At 39.5% G+C, this 16,082-nt stretch overlaps 2 protein-coding genes across 3 annotated transcripts; one reads left to right on the top strand and one right to left on the bottom strand.

The window, feature by feature from the left end:
- Positions 1-2,078: 2,078 nt before the first annotated feature.
- LOC119734031 (monocarboxylate transporter 11-like) lies at positions 2,079-9,096 on the bottom strand. Its single transcript, XM_038207410.1, has 3 exons — positions 8,679-9,096; positions 8,083-8,226; positions 2,079-2,527 (listed from the first exon to the last, which is right to left on the bottom strand). Exons 1-3 carry the CDS (start codon positions 8,890-8,892, stop codon positions 2,205-2,207), a joined length of 681 nt encoding a protein of 226 aa, XP_038063338.1. The 5' UTR covers positions 8,893-9,096; the 3' UTR covers positions 2,079-2,204.
- A 47-nt stretch (positions 9,097-9,143) lies between these two features.
- Positions 9,144-16,082, top strand: LOC119734030 (monocarboxylate transporter 13-like). Of its 2 annotated transcripts, none has more exons than XM_038207409.1 (4): positions 9,144-10,414; positions 12,747-12,890; positions 14,768-15,598; positions 15,838-16,082. In XM_038207409.1, the coding sequence occupies exons 1-3, from the start codon at positions 10,324-10,326 to the stop codon at positions 15,265-15,267; spliced, it is 735 nt and encodes a 244-aa protein (XP_038063337.1). In that variant the 5' UTR covers positions 9,144-10,323; the 3' UTR covers positions 15,268-15,598; positions 15,838-16,082. The 2 variants fall into 2 exon arrangements, with proteins under 2 accessions (XP_038063337.1, XP_038063336.1); XM_038207408.1 differs by lacking the exon at positions 9,144-10,414 and adding an exon at positions 11,939-12,221.

Raw genomic sequence — 16,082 nt, 5'->3', positions numbered from 1 at the left:
GAATCTAAAAAGGTGACGTTGGTGATAACCGACGTAAATCTCAAATTGCGCTTGAACAGAGAAGTATCTCGATTACTCAATTTACCCAAAGGAAGACTGGTACCCAGAGTGGTGTATACGGGGTCTTACGACGTTAATCCGTTTAAATTTTTGTTTATTCGCTGCCCGCAATTAAGTACGAGTGAAAACTTTTTTGATGGTCGTCCTTCTGACATCTTAAAAATCGTACCCGTGGCTACGCGCAAACCCGATATTGATAGAGCCGAGGGATTCAAAAATCTTAAAAACGGTATAATCGACAAACTGACATTTTCTATCAGCGGTGAAAAAGGACAGGTATTCAACAATAAGGGTGAGGGTATCATGATCGAGTTGGAGATCTTTTAATTTTAAAATCTTTTTATATTAAAAACATGAGTGTAGATGGTAAAACGTTATACCCCGATATTTCTGGAGATGTACTCCAATTACATAGTAACGTTAACGAAGAAACAAAAGTGTACAGACTTAAAAAGATTGAAGAGATTCGATCTTTAATCTTGAAAGAGAGAGACCACCGAGAGCGCACTTATAAAAAAATTAAGAGAATGATCGACACTATTAATTACGTAGAGATAGGATTAGGAGGATTGGGGGCTATAGCGGGGGCTGTCGGTATTCCCGCTCTCTTGGGTGTTATATCAGCCCCCGTTGGATTGGTGCTAGAAGGAACGTTTATAGGCGCTTTTGGTGTAGATATTCTGCTTAGAATCGCGTCTAGGCGATTATCCGCCAAGCTAAAAAAGCACGACCAGATTAAAATATTAGCAGACTCCAAACTTAACACGATTGAAGAATATGTGTCTCAAGCCATCAACGACGGAGATATATCGCACGAAGAGTTTATATTGATTACGAGAGAGCTCGCAAAATTTAACGAGCTTAAACAAAAAATTAGAACAAAGACCAGCACAAAGCTTCAAAAGATTAAAAACGATACAGACTTTGAAAAAGAAGTTAAAAAACGGGTAGACGAACGGCTGGCAAAAGAAAAAAAATCTCTTATCGAAAAACTTACAAGTTCAAATTCTCGGTAAATAAACATTATGAAAGCGATCCGCCGTGTTATACCTCTATTTCACCGCTGAGGGTGTTACCCTCGGCCCCGCCTTTATTATAGTGGTCATCGTATCTTTTTAGTGCTTTATTAAATTGATTTTGAGTCACTTTAAATAAATCTCTAACTCGTTCTTTGTCTAATCCAACGACGTGATGATAACACGCCGCTATTAATGATCGTTTGACACATCCATTTCCCCTCAATGTTTTGTAATTAATGAGCTCGTTATATTTATTGATTGTTTCTTGGCACACAGACAAAACAAGTTTCTCCACAGTTTTTCTTTTGTTTCGTTTTAAAATTGACCAATTGATACGATCTTCTTGCGCATTTTCTGCCGAAAAATCAAAGTAACGTGAGACTATTTCACCGCACGTTTCACAAACTAAAAAACAATTCTCGATTATTATATGATGATCGCACTGATCTGTTTTATCAGATAGCTCCAGGTTTTCACTCATTGATATATTTAATAAAAACCGATATTATTTTTTATTAATTTTTCAAATACTCGTCGGTCTAAACATATTACTCTCCATTTTTATTAAAAAACAGCTCCTCTACCTTTTCACAGATAGAGAAGCTAATTTTTTTTGTCTCGAGTTTCAAGGTCACGTGGTGGTGACTCACACATTTTTCAAGGTCGCGTTGTTTAAGCCAAATTGTTATCGTGCCTCAACACGTTTCAAGGTCACGTGGTGGTGACTCACACATTTTCCAAGGTCACGTGGTGGTGACATCACCTCATTTTAGCGACGACAGATTTTTTTTATTTTTTTCTCTCTCTCCCGGCGTCAGGATTTTTTTTTTTTTTTTTTTTTTTTCTCCCGGCGTCAGAGATATTTTTTTTTTTCTCTCTCTCTCTCTCTCCCGGCGTGAGTTTTTTTTTTTTTTTTTTTTTTTTTTTTTTTCTCTCTCCCGGCGTCAGATATTTTTTTTTTTTTTCTCTCTCTCTCTCTCTCTCTCTCCCGGCGTCAGATTTTTTTTTTTTTTTTTTTTTTTTTTGGAGATCGGGGGATTCCCCTATTTTTCCAAAACCGAGAGCGGCGTGCCCAGGCTCGCCGCAGATTTTTTCGATTTTGGTCCCGTACCCCCGCCTCCCTTACTACTTGCTCTCATGTGCTGATGACGAATTAGTGTGTTCGGTCTGAGGGAGCGTTTGGTATGCGTTTGACTGATCGAGCTCAGGCTGCATCGTTGCTACCATAACGGCGCCACTCGCAACAGAATGCATGGTGATGGCTCCCACTAGTAACATGGTTCCTCTCCAGCCGTAGGTGTCTAAGAAAAGCTGGACCAGGGGCGCGAAGACGATCAGTCCCACGGAGTAGCCGGTCCGTGCAATGCCACTTGCTGTGGCGTAGTTCTTGGTAAAACAGCGTCCGACAGCCTCCTTTGCAACGACATTAGATATGCCTTTGGCAGTACCTTCAAAGATATAATATAAAAAGTATACATCAAAGTCAAGTTTTGGCAATGTGTATAGTTTTCCTCATCTGTTGTAAAGACATGGGTCCCCTACTTGATCTACGTTAATTGCCAAAAACTAGAAACTAATATCACACATACACAAATGTCTCATTGTAACCCCGATATATGTACATTGCTTCAGTATACATAGGTTTTCCTGCATATTTTGAAACTTAATTCATTGCAATTCATAAACGGTTAACTTCAATTTCGTCTCCAGAAGACTGGAACGCGTTTGTCGTTGGTCATTCCAATTGATCAATTTCAACATTTGTCCATTTGATGTCGTCAAATTTCAATGAAATTCGTCTCACCTGATGACCATGTACATAATGTAAGGATTGAATTCGTCTTTGTTCAATCGATTTCAAGAAATGTTCGATCAAATTCATCAGACAATGCGCACGCTGGTATACCATACACAGACGTATTTGGCATGGTGTATTGCAAGACAATAAATTGTAGGTTTAACAACCAATCCAAAGAACAAGAAGAAGAACTGAATGACTGTTTTCGAAGATGTGAAAATATGAATGCAGTTTGCTTTTCATAATAACTAATTATAGGCCTACTTATTTCTTGCGTGAAATGGAAAATATACGCAATTTCATTTGCCTGTGTATACCCTATTTCTTTCAGTTGTTGACGCATAAAATTGTCAACGAACTAAATAAATATTGAAAAAGATTACAATTTTGCATAGTAATTGTTACATGAAAAATGCTTATTTAAGGTTTAAAGACCAACGTTACACGGAGACTAACAGACACAAAAAAAGTAAATATGTAGAAATGAACAGATGAAAACGTAAAAATACGGAAGATGGCCTACAATTATGAGATGAATTTGAATGAAATTTATATAACATTGATTGCAAAATGACGGAATCGATTCATCTATCGCACGTTCAGCAATTGCAGACAACGAAATTGAATTGTCTTTCACGAAAAAAGTATGGCGAAAATGAGCGACCAAAGACGAAATTGAAAATGATGTAAGCAGGATCATGAATTTTCAAGACGAAATTGAGGTCATTACAGAACCGAGCCCAATCTAGCTAATGCATTTTGGGGGTAATTAGCGCCTCTGCGCTCTTATCTGAGATTAAGTAGGTATCCGTTACACTGGGTGGAGCCCAGGACTAACCGACATTATTGCCACTTCAGGAGTGGTTATTATTAGTTACGCAACACAATACGCCGCACACAGACCCTTTACACCCCCGTGGTCAGCATTATGCCCGTGTGAAGCAATTATTAAGATGTTCATCTCAACTTGAAGGTTCAACAGCATGCTAGCTCTGCGTTATATACTTCGTACACAACTGACGACTGGGATTTGATGTATCATTGTCACGTTAGGTATACAATTTCCTTAAAACAAATGGATACAACAAAATTTATAAGAAACATTAAAAAATAATGACACGAAAAGTTCATTTCAGCTGCTGTCGTAGATGCTCTTGTATTTTGCACTGAATCACACACTCAATGCATTTATTGACAACTTCCTATAATGTGATTTATTGAGGTACTGATATGCCAATGAACATTAAAAGTGTGAAATACAAATACTGTACAAAAATGAAAAAGCACGGTACACACATGGGTCTAGTATACCCAATCTAGGTAAAGCATGATACATCAAGCAATCAGTTCAGACCCCGCATGATTAAACTTGTGACAAACTTGCACTGCCGCTGGAACAAACTTTTGCCATGGGGTGCTGGAATAAAGGACGGATAAAATTAATGCGAAAGCGGAGCGCAAAGCCCTTACGTCGTGGCATAATTTGGAATATATATGCTCTGTCGTGCAATCTGGGGGCGATTCCTGTCCACTTTCATTTGACTTTGTTAGCAAAAGTTTTTTGAGATTATGAAGACAATTTATTCATTATTTTGTTTAGAATATACTGTTGCATTGTATCGTTATGCATGACATCGCATGTAAATATTATTGTTGCAAGGCTGCTTTCTTACATTTAGTAAATTCCTTCGTGTATGTTTTGTTTTATACGGCGTGGGGCCACAGGGCCAGGGGCCGCTTTAGTTCTATCTCACCAAACAATGTAGCTCTCGATGTATGCATTGTTATTTGTTTGTTACAGAGAATGGCAAATATAAAAGACTAAAAGACCGAATGCATCTTTATGTTTATGCTCGGTAGATAGCAAGTTTGGGGCTAGGCAAGGATTTATCGGTCTACTGAGATTTTATGAGGAAAAAGTTGCAGAGGATGATGAATAGCTTTTTTATGGCAGGGATTTATCGGTCTACTGAGATTTTATGAGAAAAAAACTTGCAGAGGTAAAACATGAATAGCTTTTTTTTAAAACGAAACTACACTGGAATTGTAGCATGACTATAGTTTCAATAAAAGCCCGTCCCACTCCTTTTAGGTTGGGGTTGTGTCACGGTGAACCTTGCTATTTGTTAATCTTGAGTACAAAATGCTAGCAACGTCAATGAAACTTTTAAATGAAAAGAAAAACCTTCAGGGGAAAGATATGAACATTTGCCCCTATTAAAAGATCGAATGAAAAAAATCCTGGCAAGCATAAACAACTTTGCCACCATCGTCATGGCCGAGGTTATTGCTTCTGGGTCAAAGCTTCCATCATGGCGGAAATATCATAGACATGTCATATTTTTGGATACCTTGAGAAGAAATATCGATTCTGCACTGCCTGAAGATTTAGAAAATACCTCCTCTTAATATTTTACAGTGTTGTGCTAGACTTTCGAAGCGCCGCGCTTAGCCGCGGCAAAACTAGAAACGAACAAAACGAAGGAGATATTTGTAGAGCAAGCATAATGTATAGCGTAGCGGCGCAATTTCATCGTCGCGTAGAACACTGCTGGCTGGAACACATTTTTGCCTAGGAGAAGGGGGTGCTGAAGCATATTCCAGCACCCCAATCCAAAAAGTTGGGGGTGCTGCAGCATCCACAGCACCCCCATTCCCGGGGGCTTGAAACTTGACTGTTATTATTCAGAAACTTAGACCATCCTTCCAGAAGAAGCATTAGGCTATGCCCATACGGACGATTATGGAAAACAACATGGTCAGTAAAAACCATTGGCCAGAGTTTTTTTTATGGAAGTCGGCCTAGTGGCCCAAGTGCCATTTTGTTACATATTTTCAGAAGCTGTCAAAGTAACAGAAAATAAGTAGGAGAAAAACACCTTCCTTCATATTACTGTTCCACAAAACTGAGCTTAAATACATAAACTATTTGTTATTCAAAAACAGCTTCATCGTGTGTACTTAACGAAAAGTTAAAACCACAAACGTGCGACTGCAAGGCGAAATAACTTTTGACGTTTTAAGAAAACCCCGAACGGATGACTAATAAACACATAAATCTCATATTGGGTATAAACTTCTCTAAGTCAAAGATGCAATTTGTATCATTATATGTTTGAGTACTATTAGGTTGACATCACATTGCTTTTTAATCGGTTTTTTTTTTTGGCGAAGACTATTGTTTTGTACTGCGGAAAAGAAATTGTATGAATGTTCAATCAACCAACCAAGAGATAATGAAGTGACTTGTATGGGTTGTAGTTTTTCGTTGACTGAATTGAGTGGCGATTACTTACAAAAATGAGTACAAAAATTGTTTTGAGTACACCTACTTCTGAATATTCAAAACACTCTGTAAAAAGGATGACATATCACCAAACTATTGGATATTTGTCCAGATTTTATTTGAACATAAACCCTGTTAAGTGTTGCATATTTCCAGAGTGATTCAGGCATCGGATTTCCGTTGAAAAGTAAATTAGAGCTTACTTTGATCATAGCTCAATGCTTTGATTCACCTTCCCACTATAAGGGGAGAAATTCTGTTGACAATTTAAAGCTTATTTTAATCGGCGCTCTTCATAAGGGGCGGATTTAACATGTTGACAATTTAGAGCTTAATTACTTTGATTCGCCCTCTCAACAAAGGGACGGATTTCAAATTAACGTTGAGAGCTGACTTTGATTCGCCCCCTCAATATTAGGGTCGATTTCTGTTGGCAATTTAGAGCACTCTTTGATTCACCCTCTCAATAATAAGGTGCGGATTTCTGTGGACAACTTAGAGGTTAAATTCACCGTCCCAGATAAGGTGGCGGATTTCTGATGACAATTAAACTTAGGAGTAATTACTTTGATTCGCCCTCCAAAAATTGGGGGCGGATTTTTAAAGTTAGGGGGCCTATATTGATTCGCACTACCAATAAGGGTGCACATTTCTGTTGACAATATAAAGCTCATTTTGACCCCCCCCCCCCCAAATTTAAAAGTTAAACACATTCAGAAACAAAGTCTTTTACAGACCCATCTTAAAAACAAGAAAAAAAGATTTTATAAATCGTATTGTTTGCCTAACCAGGGTTGTAAATAAAGACATTGTATACTACAGTTGTTGGAAAAAGTGTTCTGAGTCAATTTCTTTGTTGTTCCAAACAGTCAGAATACACAATAAATTGTCTTTTTGTGTGTGTGATGAAACAGGTTTTAGGGTCATTGCGTTAAAATGTTGATATTCTCTGAACGGATTGAGCAAATTCAGTATTTTTTCATCTAACAATAGCTTATGAAATTGGCTTTCCAGTCATTATTATTTTGGTACTACATATTGTTTTAAATATGAAATTTATTTTTTGGGGTTTGCCTCCACTTTTTTTTTTACTCACCCATTAATAGCATTTCGTTGGCCAGTTAAAGTGTTCAGACAAGCACGCGTAAAGGAATCCCAAGGTTCATATAATTTCACGTCAAAGTCGTCTCGATCTTGATTATATTTTCCTAACCAATGCTAACCATGATCGCTATCCTTGCTCCAAGCATCCAAGAATGCTCCAAGTAAAATTGTTCCGTGCTCTATGCTTCAGCCACCTGAATCACACAGCTGCATTGTACATACACAATGTACATGCTATCCTACAATCTAGCTCCATGATAATAGCATCATATGGATGGTCACACACTGGCATGGGTAACACCTATACTGACCACGGCCTGCAAGTCACTGCTCTTAGCTAGTGGATCAGTTACAGCTGACCACAAGTAGGCTCTTATCAGTCTAAACATGCTAAAACATCAGGTTATCCGCTGCAGGCACTGCATGCTTCATTAGGCTTGAACCTCAGAAACTAAGGTTTGAGAAAATGCATTAGATTGGGCTCAGTTCTGTAATGGTAGCGAAAATGAAACGCGTGTTCAGAGCGATTCTCAAATTCAGACGAAAATGATTAACCAATTTTCATAAGTGATTGAACATTTTAGGAAATTCGCCGGGAAAACCTATATTAAACAAATTCGATGGAAATATTATTTAACATTTTAATTAACATTAGATTGATAAGCTCAATGATGACTGGAAAGAAGCTGGGGTATCTCTGCGATAGAATCTGTTTGCTACGAGTGTTAAATTAATCGGGAAAACCGATACATTTCATGTGGAAATTCAATGAAGTTGAAATCGTTGTTTTTCAATGTTTTTTAATACAACGTTACCTGCCAGTAACGTGTACAGCAACGCCAGTTGCAGAGAGTTCTCGACGAACGATCCGGCAATGGCCGCTGCACTCATCATCACGCCACACGTCATCATGACGTAACCAGCCCCAAAGCGCCTGCTCACTAATCCTCCGAAAGGAGCTGTGGAGACGTAAAATATTTGATTTTGAGTTGATCAAAGGATGGAACATCCTTGTTTCTAGATGATCGTGCAGTTTACTCTCCGCACGTATATCAGTTCACAAAATTTCAACATTTATGTGTATTTAATTTTAAAATAATGACTGTGAAATAGAATGAAAATGGTATTGCTGAAGGGACCCATTTAAAACCGATGCATGGAGAAAATTAAAATCATAATTATATTTTGAAAGTATCATATTCACATGTAGTCTGGGTTGCATTACAACCAACAATTATTACATTTAAATAGTGGCTTACAGTCATGCAGATGAGTAATTGATATACGCATGAAAACGCTCAGTCAATTTTAATACAGTACAACAGCCATGCATGCGCTTCTTCGCAACGCCATAAATATAATACACACAGTTGAATTAAATTGCAGTTTAGACAAAAACTGTCAGTGTTACCTACGAATCCACTTGTTGCGGTTGTCAGTGACGCTATCCAGCCGATAATCCACATTTGGGAGGTCAGTTGGATTTGCAAAATCGGCAGCATTATCCCGAGACCTTTGGTAATGCCGATCACCATGAGGTTGTTGGTCCAGAGCGCGAGGACCGCGACCCAGCCGGGCCATCCGCCGTCCGGCCCCTCCAGACTGTTGCTCACCACCCCGCTCATAGTCCGGGACTATTTTGGTTTAGGAACAGGGTGCGCGGTGGTTGACTTTCTTGCTCAAAGGTTTTAGAAGGGGTACCGGGTGGGCATGGACATGATATATACATAACACATCTCGCAGTTACGTGACACCGCCATCACGTGAATATTATGTATACATGTAGTCCTACATCTAAATTCTATTACATAACACTTCGTGCAAGTCTTCAGAGGGTATGCATTCCTTTCAGGTGCCAGGCATGCGGATCACACAATACATTCAAAGAATCTATAGTAATTCAAATGAGGTAGTGTAGCATGGGTATATAAACCCCCGGCTGAAAGGAGCCAGCATCTTTTCTTCGTGTGATAGGCATAGCGAAAAGAGCTGAACAGTTCAGCTCCTTGTTCATTGCAATAATGAATACTGACTCGTCCGAAGACGACATTAAATCACCCCAACCAGGCCAAGGTAAGCCTATATAGTTCTCGCCGGGACATCGATGCTCGGTTACAGGCCAATGCCGACGGTATCCAGAAGTTATCGGCTTCTGTTAATGCCATGCAAGAGATGCTGGCATCAGTGGTTCATTCCCGTGACTTATCCGGACGTGCGAAGCACGCCGGCCCCAGCAACTCCGCTGGTAGTCCACCCCAGTTTGAGGTCTCGGCTCAATACGACGAGGAGTTTGTAGACGAGCTACTAAGCCAGGAAGCTGTGGCATACGACCCAGCTAATCTTAGTTTGACCTGACCAGTGTACTGGCGGATAACCAAGCCATTACAGCGCAAGCTGATTTTGACGTTCTTCCAAGTGAAGATATTTACAATGACAGTGAGGCTAATTAGCCCCGAGATATTTAGCAACCTAGCAGAAAGAGCTGTAAAAGCGGTAACTTTGCCAATCAAGAAAGAGACGTATGCAAAAATTGCAGAAAAATACGTTACACCGTCAAATGCGGTAGCTGTGTCGGCACCCAGAATAGACAGTGAACTTTGGGGAACCATCCCCGCCTCAGCTAGATCCAAGGACGTGATCTTACAGAAAATCCAAAAACAAGTTATCAAAGGTTTGCTTCCTTACTGCAAAATGTTGACTGAATTGCGTGATGCAACAAAGTCAGGCTAAGTTGTGAACATTGACAAGTTAAAGGAACTTGCTTTAGATGGCATTACCCTTGCAGGGAACGCCTCTTATGAACTGTGTTCCCGCAATACTCCCGTCTCAGAAATGTTGTTTGGGAAAGACATGAATAATACATGTACAATGAAACAGGTAGCTGATGAAGCCTACAAAGCAGGCAAAAAAATGACCTCAGACGAGAGGAAAAATCAGTCTTCCTATCGCCGTTATGTGCCTTATAACCAGCAGAGAACAGGCAAAGGCTCGTCCGCAAACTACAGCGGACCCACTGTTAGACAGACGCTTCTGGCGTTCATCTTCTCGGGGTTCGAATGTTCCCCAACATAGCCGTGGGCGATCCACCTGGCAGCAGAGATCTAACAAACCATCTACTGCAACGAAGCCTACTTCAGAAAAAAACGGGTATGTAAAATCAGACCTGCTATCCTCTCCATTGGCAAGTGCCGGGAGACTAAAATTACACAAGGGCGATTGGTCTCAAATCCCTTCTGATAGGTGGATTCTAATCACCATATCAGGTTGTAAAATTGATGAGCTGTCCAATTCAAACCTCAAAACCTCAAAAGAAATCCTTCTGTGATCAAGAATCACTTGTGATCAATACTGAGATAAGTGAACTGCACAAAGGTGCAATCAGAGAAGTTTCTCTGGCGGAATGCCAGTTTCTGTCGAACACTTTTCTGATAGTGAAAAAGACAGGTGGATTGAGACCATTTATTAATTTGAAAGATCTTAACAAATTTGTGTCGTACGAGCACTTCAAAATGGAAAATATCAAGCTCGTGAAAAACCTAATTCAAGTTAATGACTTTCTCACGTCAATTGACCTGAAAGATGCTTATTTTTCTATTCCAATGTGTGAGAAGGATCAACCTTATCTTTGATTCTCTTGGGCAGAAAAATGTGTTTGCTTTATTTGCCTACCATTTGGCTTATCATCAGCCCCTAGAATTTTTACTAAGGTTATGAAACCTATAGTAGCATCAGCGAGCAGTCGAGGTATTCACTTGGTCATTTATTTAGATGACATCCTCATCATGTCTTCTTCAAAAGAAGAAAGCACCACAAACACTAATTTCGTGATAAACATACTCCAAAATCTTGGATTTGAAATTAATTATAACAAATCAATGTCAATTCACATCCCTAAAAGTAAGGTGGAAAAAGTCAAGTTGGAATGAAAGAAAGAAAGAAAGATTAATCGGAACAAATCCAAAGAGTGGTCGGGTTGTGCCCGACCACTCAATGAGCAGGAAACAAAGTCTCCAGTCAGGCCTCCTGTGGAGTTAATCACTCTACCCCAAACTTGGAATTTGTGGCTGTCCCACCCAGGGCTGGCAATAGTGCAGTGACCGCATATCAATTAGTGTCTAGTGTGCATACACTGTATAGCTACTAAGCACTAGCACCACAATATCGATATCATCGATACTAGTCTTTAAAGTGATACAACTAAAGCAACAAACTGATAAACTATGACAATTACACAACGCTCAGTTTTCTTCCTAAAGAAAATAATCTAAGCATGGTCAAATGGTTCCCACAGTAGTCTCATAACACTTCCACTAACAAAAGGATACGAAATAATCGGAATGAAATGATAACTGCTCCTAACTTCTACTTTAACGAATTAAAGAAAAGAATTTCTGTACAAATATGAACCTGATTACTGTTTCTGGCAAGTCAATTCACTATAAATGCCGTTTCAAGATCCAAATGTCAAAATAGTAAGAGTACAAACATCACAAAATGAGACCTGTTTTAGTCAGAAAAGGAAAATTTAACAAATGAAAAGAAACTATTCGAAGCACCTTAAGACTATGGTGAATGGAGCAGTGTGTACTCTCGTGTTTACATAAGGCGAGCCCTCAAATTAGAATCCCTATATATCAGTATATATCATGTCCATGCCCACCCAGTACCCCTTCTAAAACCTTGGAGCAAGAAAGTCAACCACCACGCACCCTGTTCCTTCATCAAAATAGTCCCTGGACTATGAGCGGGGTGGTGAGCAACAGTCTAGAGGGGCCGGACGGCGGAAGGCCCGGCTGGGTCGCGGTCCTCGCGCTCTGGACCGAAAACCTCATGGAGACCGGCATTACCAAAGGTCTCGGGATAATGCTGCCGATTTTGCAAATCCAACTGACCTCCCAAATGTGGATTATCGGCTGGATAGCGTCACTGACGATCGCAACAAGTGGATTCGTAGGTTCATGTTCATGCGTATATCAATTACTCATCTGCATGACTGTAAGCCACTATTTAAATGTAATAATTGTTGGTTGTAATGCAACCCAGACTACATGTGAATATGATACTTTAAAAACATAATTATGATTTTAATTTTCTCCATGCATCGGTTTCAAATGGGTCCCTTCAGCAATACCATTTTTATTCTATTTCACAGTCATCATTTTAAATTAAATACACATAAATGTTGAAATTGTGTGAACTGATATACGTGCGGAGAGTAAACTGCACGATCATTATTATTTTTTCGGTGGTCTGGTCACAACATAATTTACTATTATGATAAGTTGATTATATTACTCTTAATTTACTACAGACATCATCATTGTGCCCAAAACGCAATATAGCCGAACAGAATTTTCACTGTATGGTATCCTACTTAATTGTTATCCTACTTAATTGTTATCCAACTTCATTCGCATCTAGAAACAAGGATGTTCCATCCTTTGATCAACTCAAAATCAAATATTTTACGTCTCCACAGCTCCTTTCGGAGGATTAGTGAGCAGGCGCTTTGGGGCTGATTACGTCATGATGACGTGTGGCGTGATGATGAGTGCAGCGGCCATTGCCGGATCGTTCGTCGAGAACCCTCTGCAACTGGCGTTGCTGTACACGTTACTGGCAGGTTGTATTAAAAAACATTGAAAAACAATGATTTCAACTTCATTGAATTTCCACATGAAATGTATCGGTTTTCCCGATTAATTTAACACTCGTAGCAAACAGATTCCATCCCAGAGATACTCCAGCTTCTTTCCAGTCATCAATGAGCTTATCAATCTAATCAGTTAATTAAAATGTTAAATAATATTTCCATCGAATTTGTTTAAAGGGAATATACATCATTTGCTTTTACTGTTATTTTTCAGAAATGGATGGAATTAAGGGGTTGCAAATATATAGCAAATATAGTTACACTGACTTTTTTGAGGTTTTGGGTTCGAAAATGCTATAAAAACCAAGAAAAACAATCATTTTCCTGTAGTCTGGTTCCCTGACTCCATATAAGAAGAAACAGAGCAGTTTACATATATTGGGTAATTGTAAGGTCAGGGAACAAGTCTAGCTGGCTCGTACCCGTTCATAGGTTTGTAATCGATTGCAAACAAGTGCGATGGTCAATTGGGGCCAGTATTTGAAAAAAACCCAGTTTTTTCCAACGCTGATCGGCCGATCAGCGTTGGAAATTGATATAAGAATACCACTTTTCTTGAAAATGAAAGTATACCAGGTGCCATGATTTTACAGGATGCGTTACACTGTCATTCACTATTAGTCCAGCAAGGTATTTCAAAATGATTTGGTAGTTTTATTTTTTGATGTTTGCAAATGCTGTATTTTCCCTTCAATATAGGTTTTCCCGGCCAATTTCCTAAAATGTTCAATCACTTCTAATAATCGGTCAATCATTTTCGTCTGAAATTGAGACTCGCTCTGAACACGTGTTTAATTTTCGTTTTTCGTCTTGAAAATTCATGATCCTGCATACCCCATTTTCAATTTCGTCTTTGGTCGCTCATTTTTGCCATACTTTTTCGTGAAAGACAATTAAATTTCGTCGTCTGCAATTGCTGAACGTGCGATAGATGAATGGGTTCTGTCATTTTGCAATCAATGTTATATAAATTTCATTCAAACTCACCTCATAATTGTAGGCCATCTTCCATATTTTTACGTTTTCATCTGTTCATTTCTACATATTTACTTTATTTTTGTGTCTGTTAGTCTCCTTGTGTAACGTAGGTCTTTAAACCTTCAATAAGCATTTGTCATGTCACAATTATTATGCAAAATTATAATCTTTTTCAATATTTATTTAGTTCTTTGACAATTTTAAGCGTCAACAACTGAAAGAAATAGGGTATACACAGTCGAATAAAATTGCGTATTTACCATTTTATGCAAGAAATAAGTAGGCCTGTAATTATTAATTATGAAAAGCAAACTGCATTCATATTTTCACATCTTCGAAAACAGTCATTCAGTTCTTCTTCTTGTTCTTTGGATTGGTTGTTAAACCTACAATTTATTGTCTTGCAATACACCATGCCAAATACGTCTGTGTATGGTATACCAGCGTGCGCATTGTCTGATGAATTTGATCGAACATTTCTTGAAATCGATTGAACAAAGACAAATTCTATCCTTACATTATGTGCATGGTCATCAGGTGAGACAATTCCATTGAAATTTGACGACATCGAATGGACAAATGTTCAAATTGATCAATTGGAATGACCAACGACAAACGCGTTCCAGTCTTCTGGAGACGAAATTGAAGTTAACCGTTTATGAATTGGAATGAATTAAGTTTCAAAAGTTGCAGGAAAACCTATGTATAAAGCAATGTATATATCGGGGTTACAATGAGACATTAATATATGTGAGATATTCGTTTCTAGTTTTTGGCAATGTAGATCAAATAGGGGACCCATGTCTACACAACAGATGATGAAAACTATACACATTGCCAAAACTTGTCTTTGATGTATATCTTTGAAGGTACTGCAATAGGTATATCGAGTGTCGTTGCAAAGGAGGTTGTCGGACGCTGTTTTACCAAGAACTACGCCACAGCCAATGGCATCGCACGGACCGGCTACTCCGTGGGACTGATCGTCTTCGCGCCCCTGGTCCAGCTTTTCTTAAACACCTACGGCTGGAGAGGAACCATGTTAATAGTGGGAGCCATCACCATGCATTTTGTTGCGAGTGGCGCCGTTATGGTAGCAACGAGGCAGCCTGAGCTGGATCAGTCAAACGCATACCAAACGCTCCCCCAGACCGAACGCACCAATTCGCCATCAGCACATGAGAGCACTCTCCGTTCTCACCGTAGTTCGCTGAGGAAGTTCGTCTCTAAGAACTTCGAGGCGGGACTACTTCTCAATGCGCGCTTCTGGTTGGTGGCCGTCATATCTTGCTGCACGATCTACGCGTACCTCATGTGGATTGTGTATTTCGTGTCCCAGGCGCAGTCCAACGGGTTCACTTTGGAGTAGGCGGGGTCTTTCGTGACCATCGCGGGCATTGCGAACCTGTTTGGTAAAATCAGTCAGGGACTGGTCACCGACCGCGGAGTGATGTCCTCGTGGACTCTGGTTGCCGTTTGCCTCGTTATGAGTTCCGTCTCGTACCTTGCCTCCTCTTTGCTGACTTCTTATTGGGCAATGATGACGTCAGCGGTGCTGATTTTGTTCATCGAGGGGGTCTTGTCCTGCCAGACGGATGTTCTCGTCAAGCAGGTTCTTGGTGTCGAGCTATTGGCGGGTGCTTTTGGCTGGATCGGGCTAAAGGTGACGTTATTATTAGTCGCTTTGGGATTTCTGCCTGGTACGTATAAGCCTTATAAATGAATGTCGTTTCCTTACGCCACTTTCTTCACTGCAGTAGTCTAGTATGTAGTTTCAACATATAAGTAATAATTATTAGGAAGTACTTTAATTCATGGTGTTACTTGTGTGGCATTACTGGCAATGTGCATCACACCATGCAATAGCATAAAAGATCAACAATGTCAAACCATTCTACGAGACTTCGCGATTTCAATTTTACCTTCTGTCTGTTTTAAGGTTTGGTTTACGACTTGACCGGAAGTTACACAGCAGCCTTTCTACTGATAGGCAGCGTGCAGGCTGTACCACTGGTGCCTTTGCTAATGCTAAGATATTCTCAACGGTAGAACCTCGGAGAGTTTTTTTTTGCATTGGAGGGTTTCATAATTGACTGTGAGTCGATCGGAGTTGAAACAGAAGCATAAGGACATAATGTACATTGAACAAGTGTGTTTTGATCAATTAAAGATTAGTTGCACGCA

This window comes from Patiria miniata, unplaced genomic scaffold, assembly GCF_015706575.1.
Source record: "Patiria miniata isolate m_02_andy unplaced genomic scaffold, ASM1570657v1 HiC_scaffold_26, whole genome shotgun sequence".
NCBI lineage: Eukaryota > Metazoa > Echinodermata > Asteroidea > Valvatida > Asterinidae > Patiria > Patiria miniata.
This window is presented reverse-complemented; position numbering and strand designations above follow the sequence as displayed.

Bases quoted from the DNA above. Each gene is read 5' to 3' on its own strand.
- LOC119734030 (XM_038207408.1), top strand. From the start codon at position 12,008: ATGAGCGGGGTGGTGAGCAACAGTCTAGAGGGGCCGGACGGCGGAAGG. The intron at 12,222-12,746 runs GTTCATGTTCAT...ACGTCTCCACAG, and splicing joins CGCAACAAGTGGATTCGTAG to CTCCTTTCGGAGGATTAGTG. The intron at 12,891-14,767 runs GTTGTATTAAAA...ATATCTTTGAAG, and splicing joins GCTGTACACGTTACTGGCAG to GTACTGCAATAGGTATATCG.
- LOC119734031 (XM_038207410.1), bottom strand. From the start codon at position 8,892: ATGAGCGGGGTGGTGAGCAACAGTCTGGAGGGGCCGGACGGCGGATGG. The intron at 8,227-8,678 runs GTAACACTGACA...ACGTCTCCACAG, and splicing joins CGCAACAAGTGGATTCGTAG to CTCCTTTCGGAGGATTAGTG. The intron at 2,528-8,082 runs GTAACGTTGTAT...ATATCTTTGAAG, and splicing joins GCTGTACACGTTACTGGCAG to GTACTGCCAAAGGCATATCT.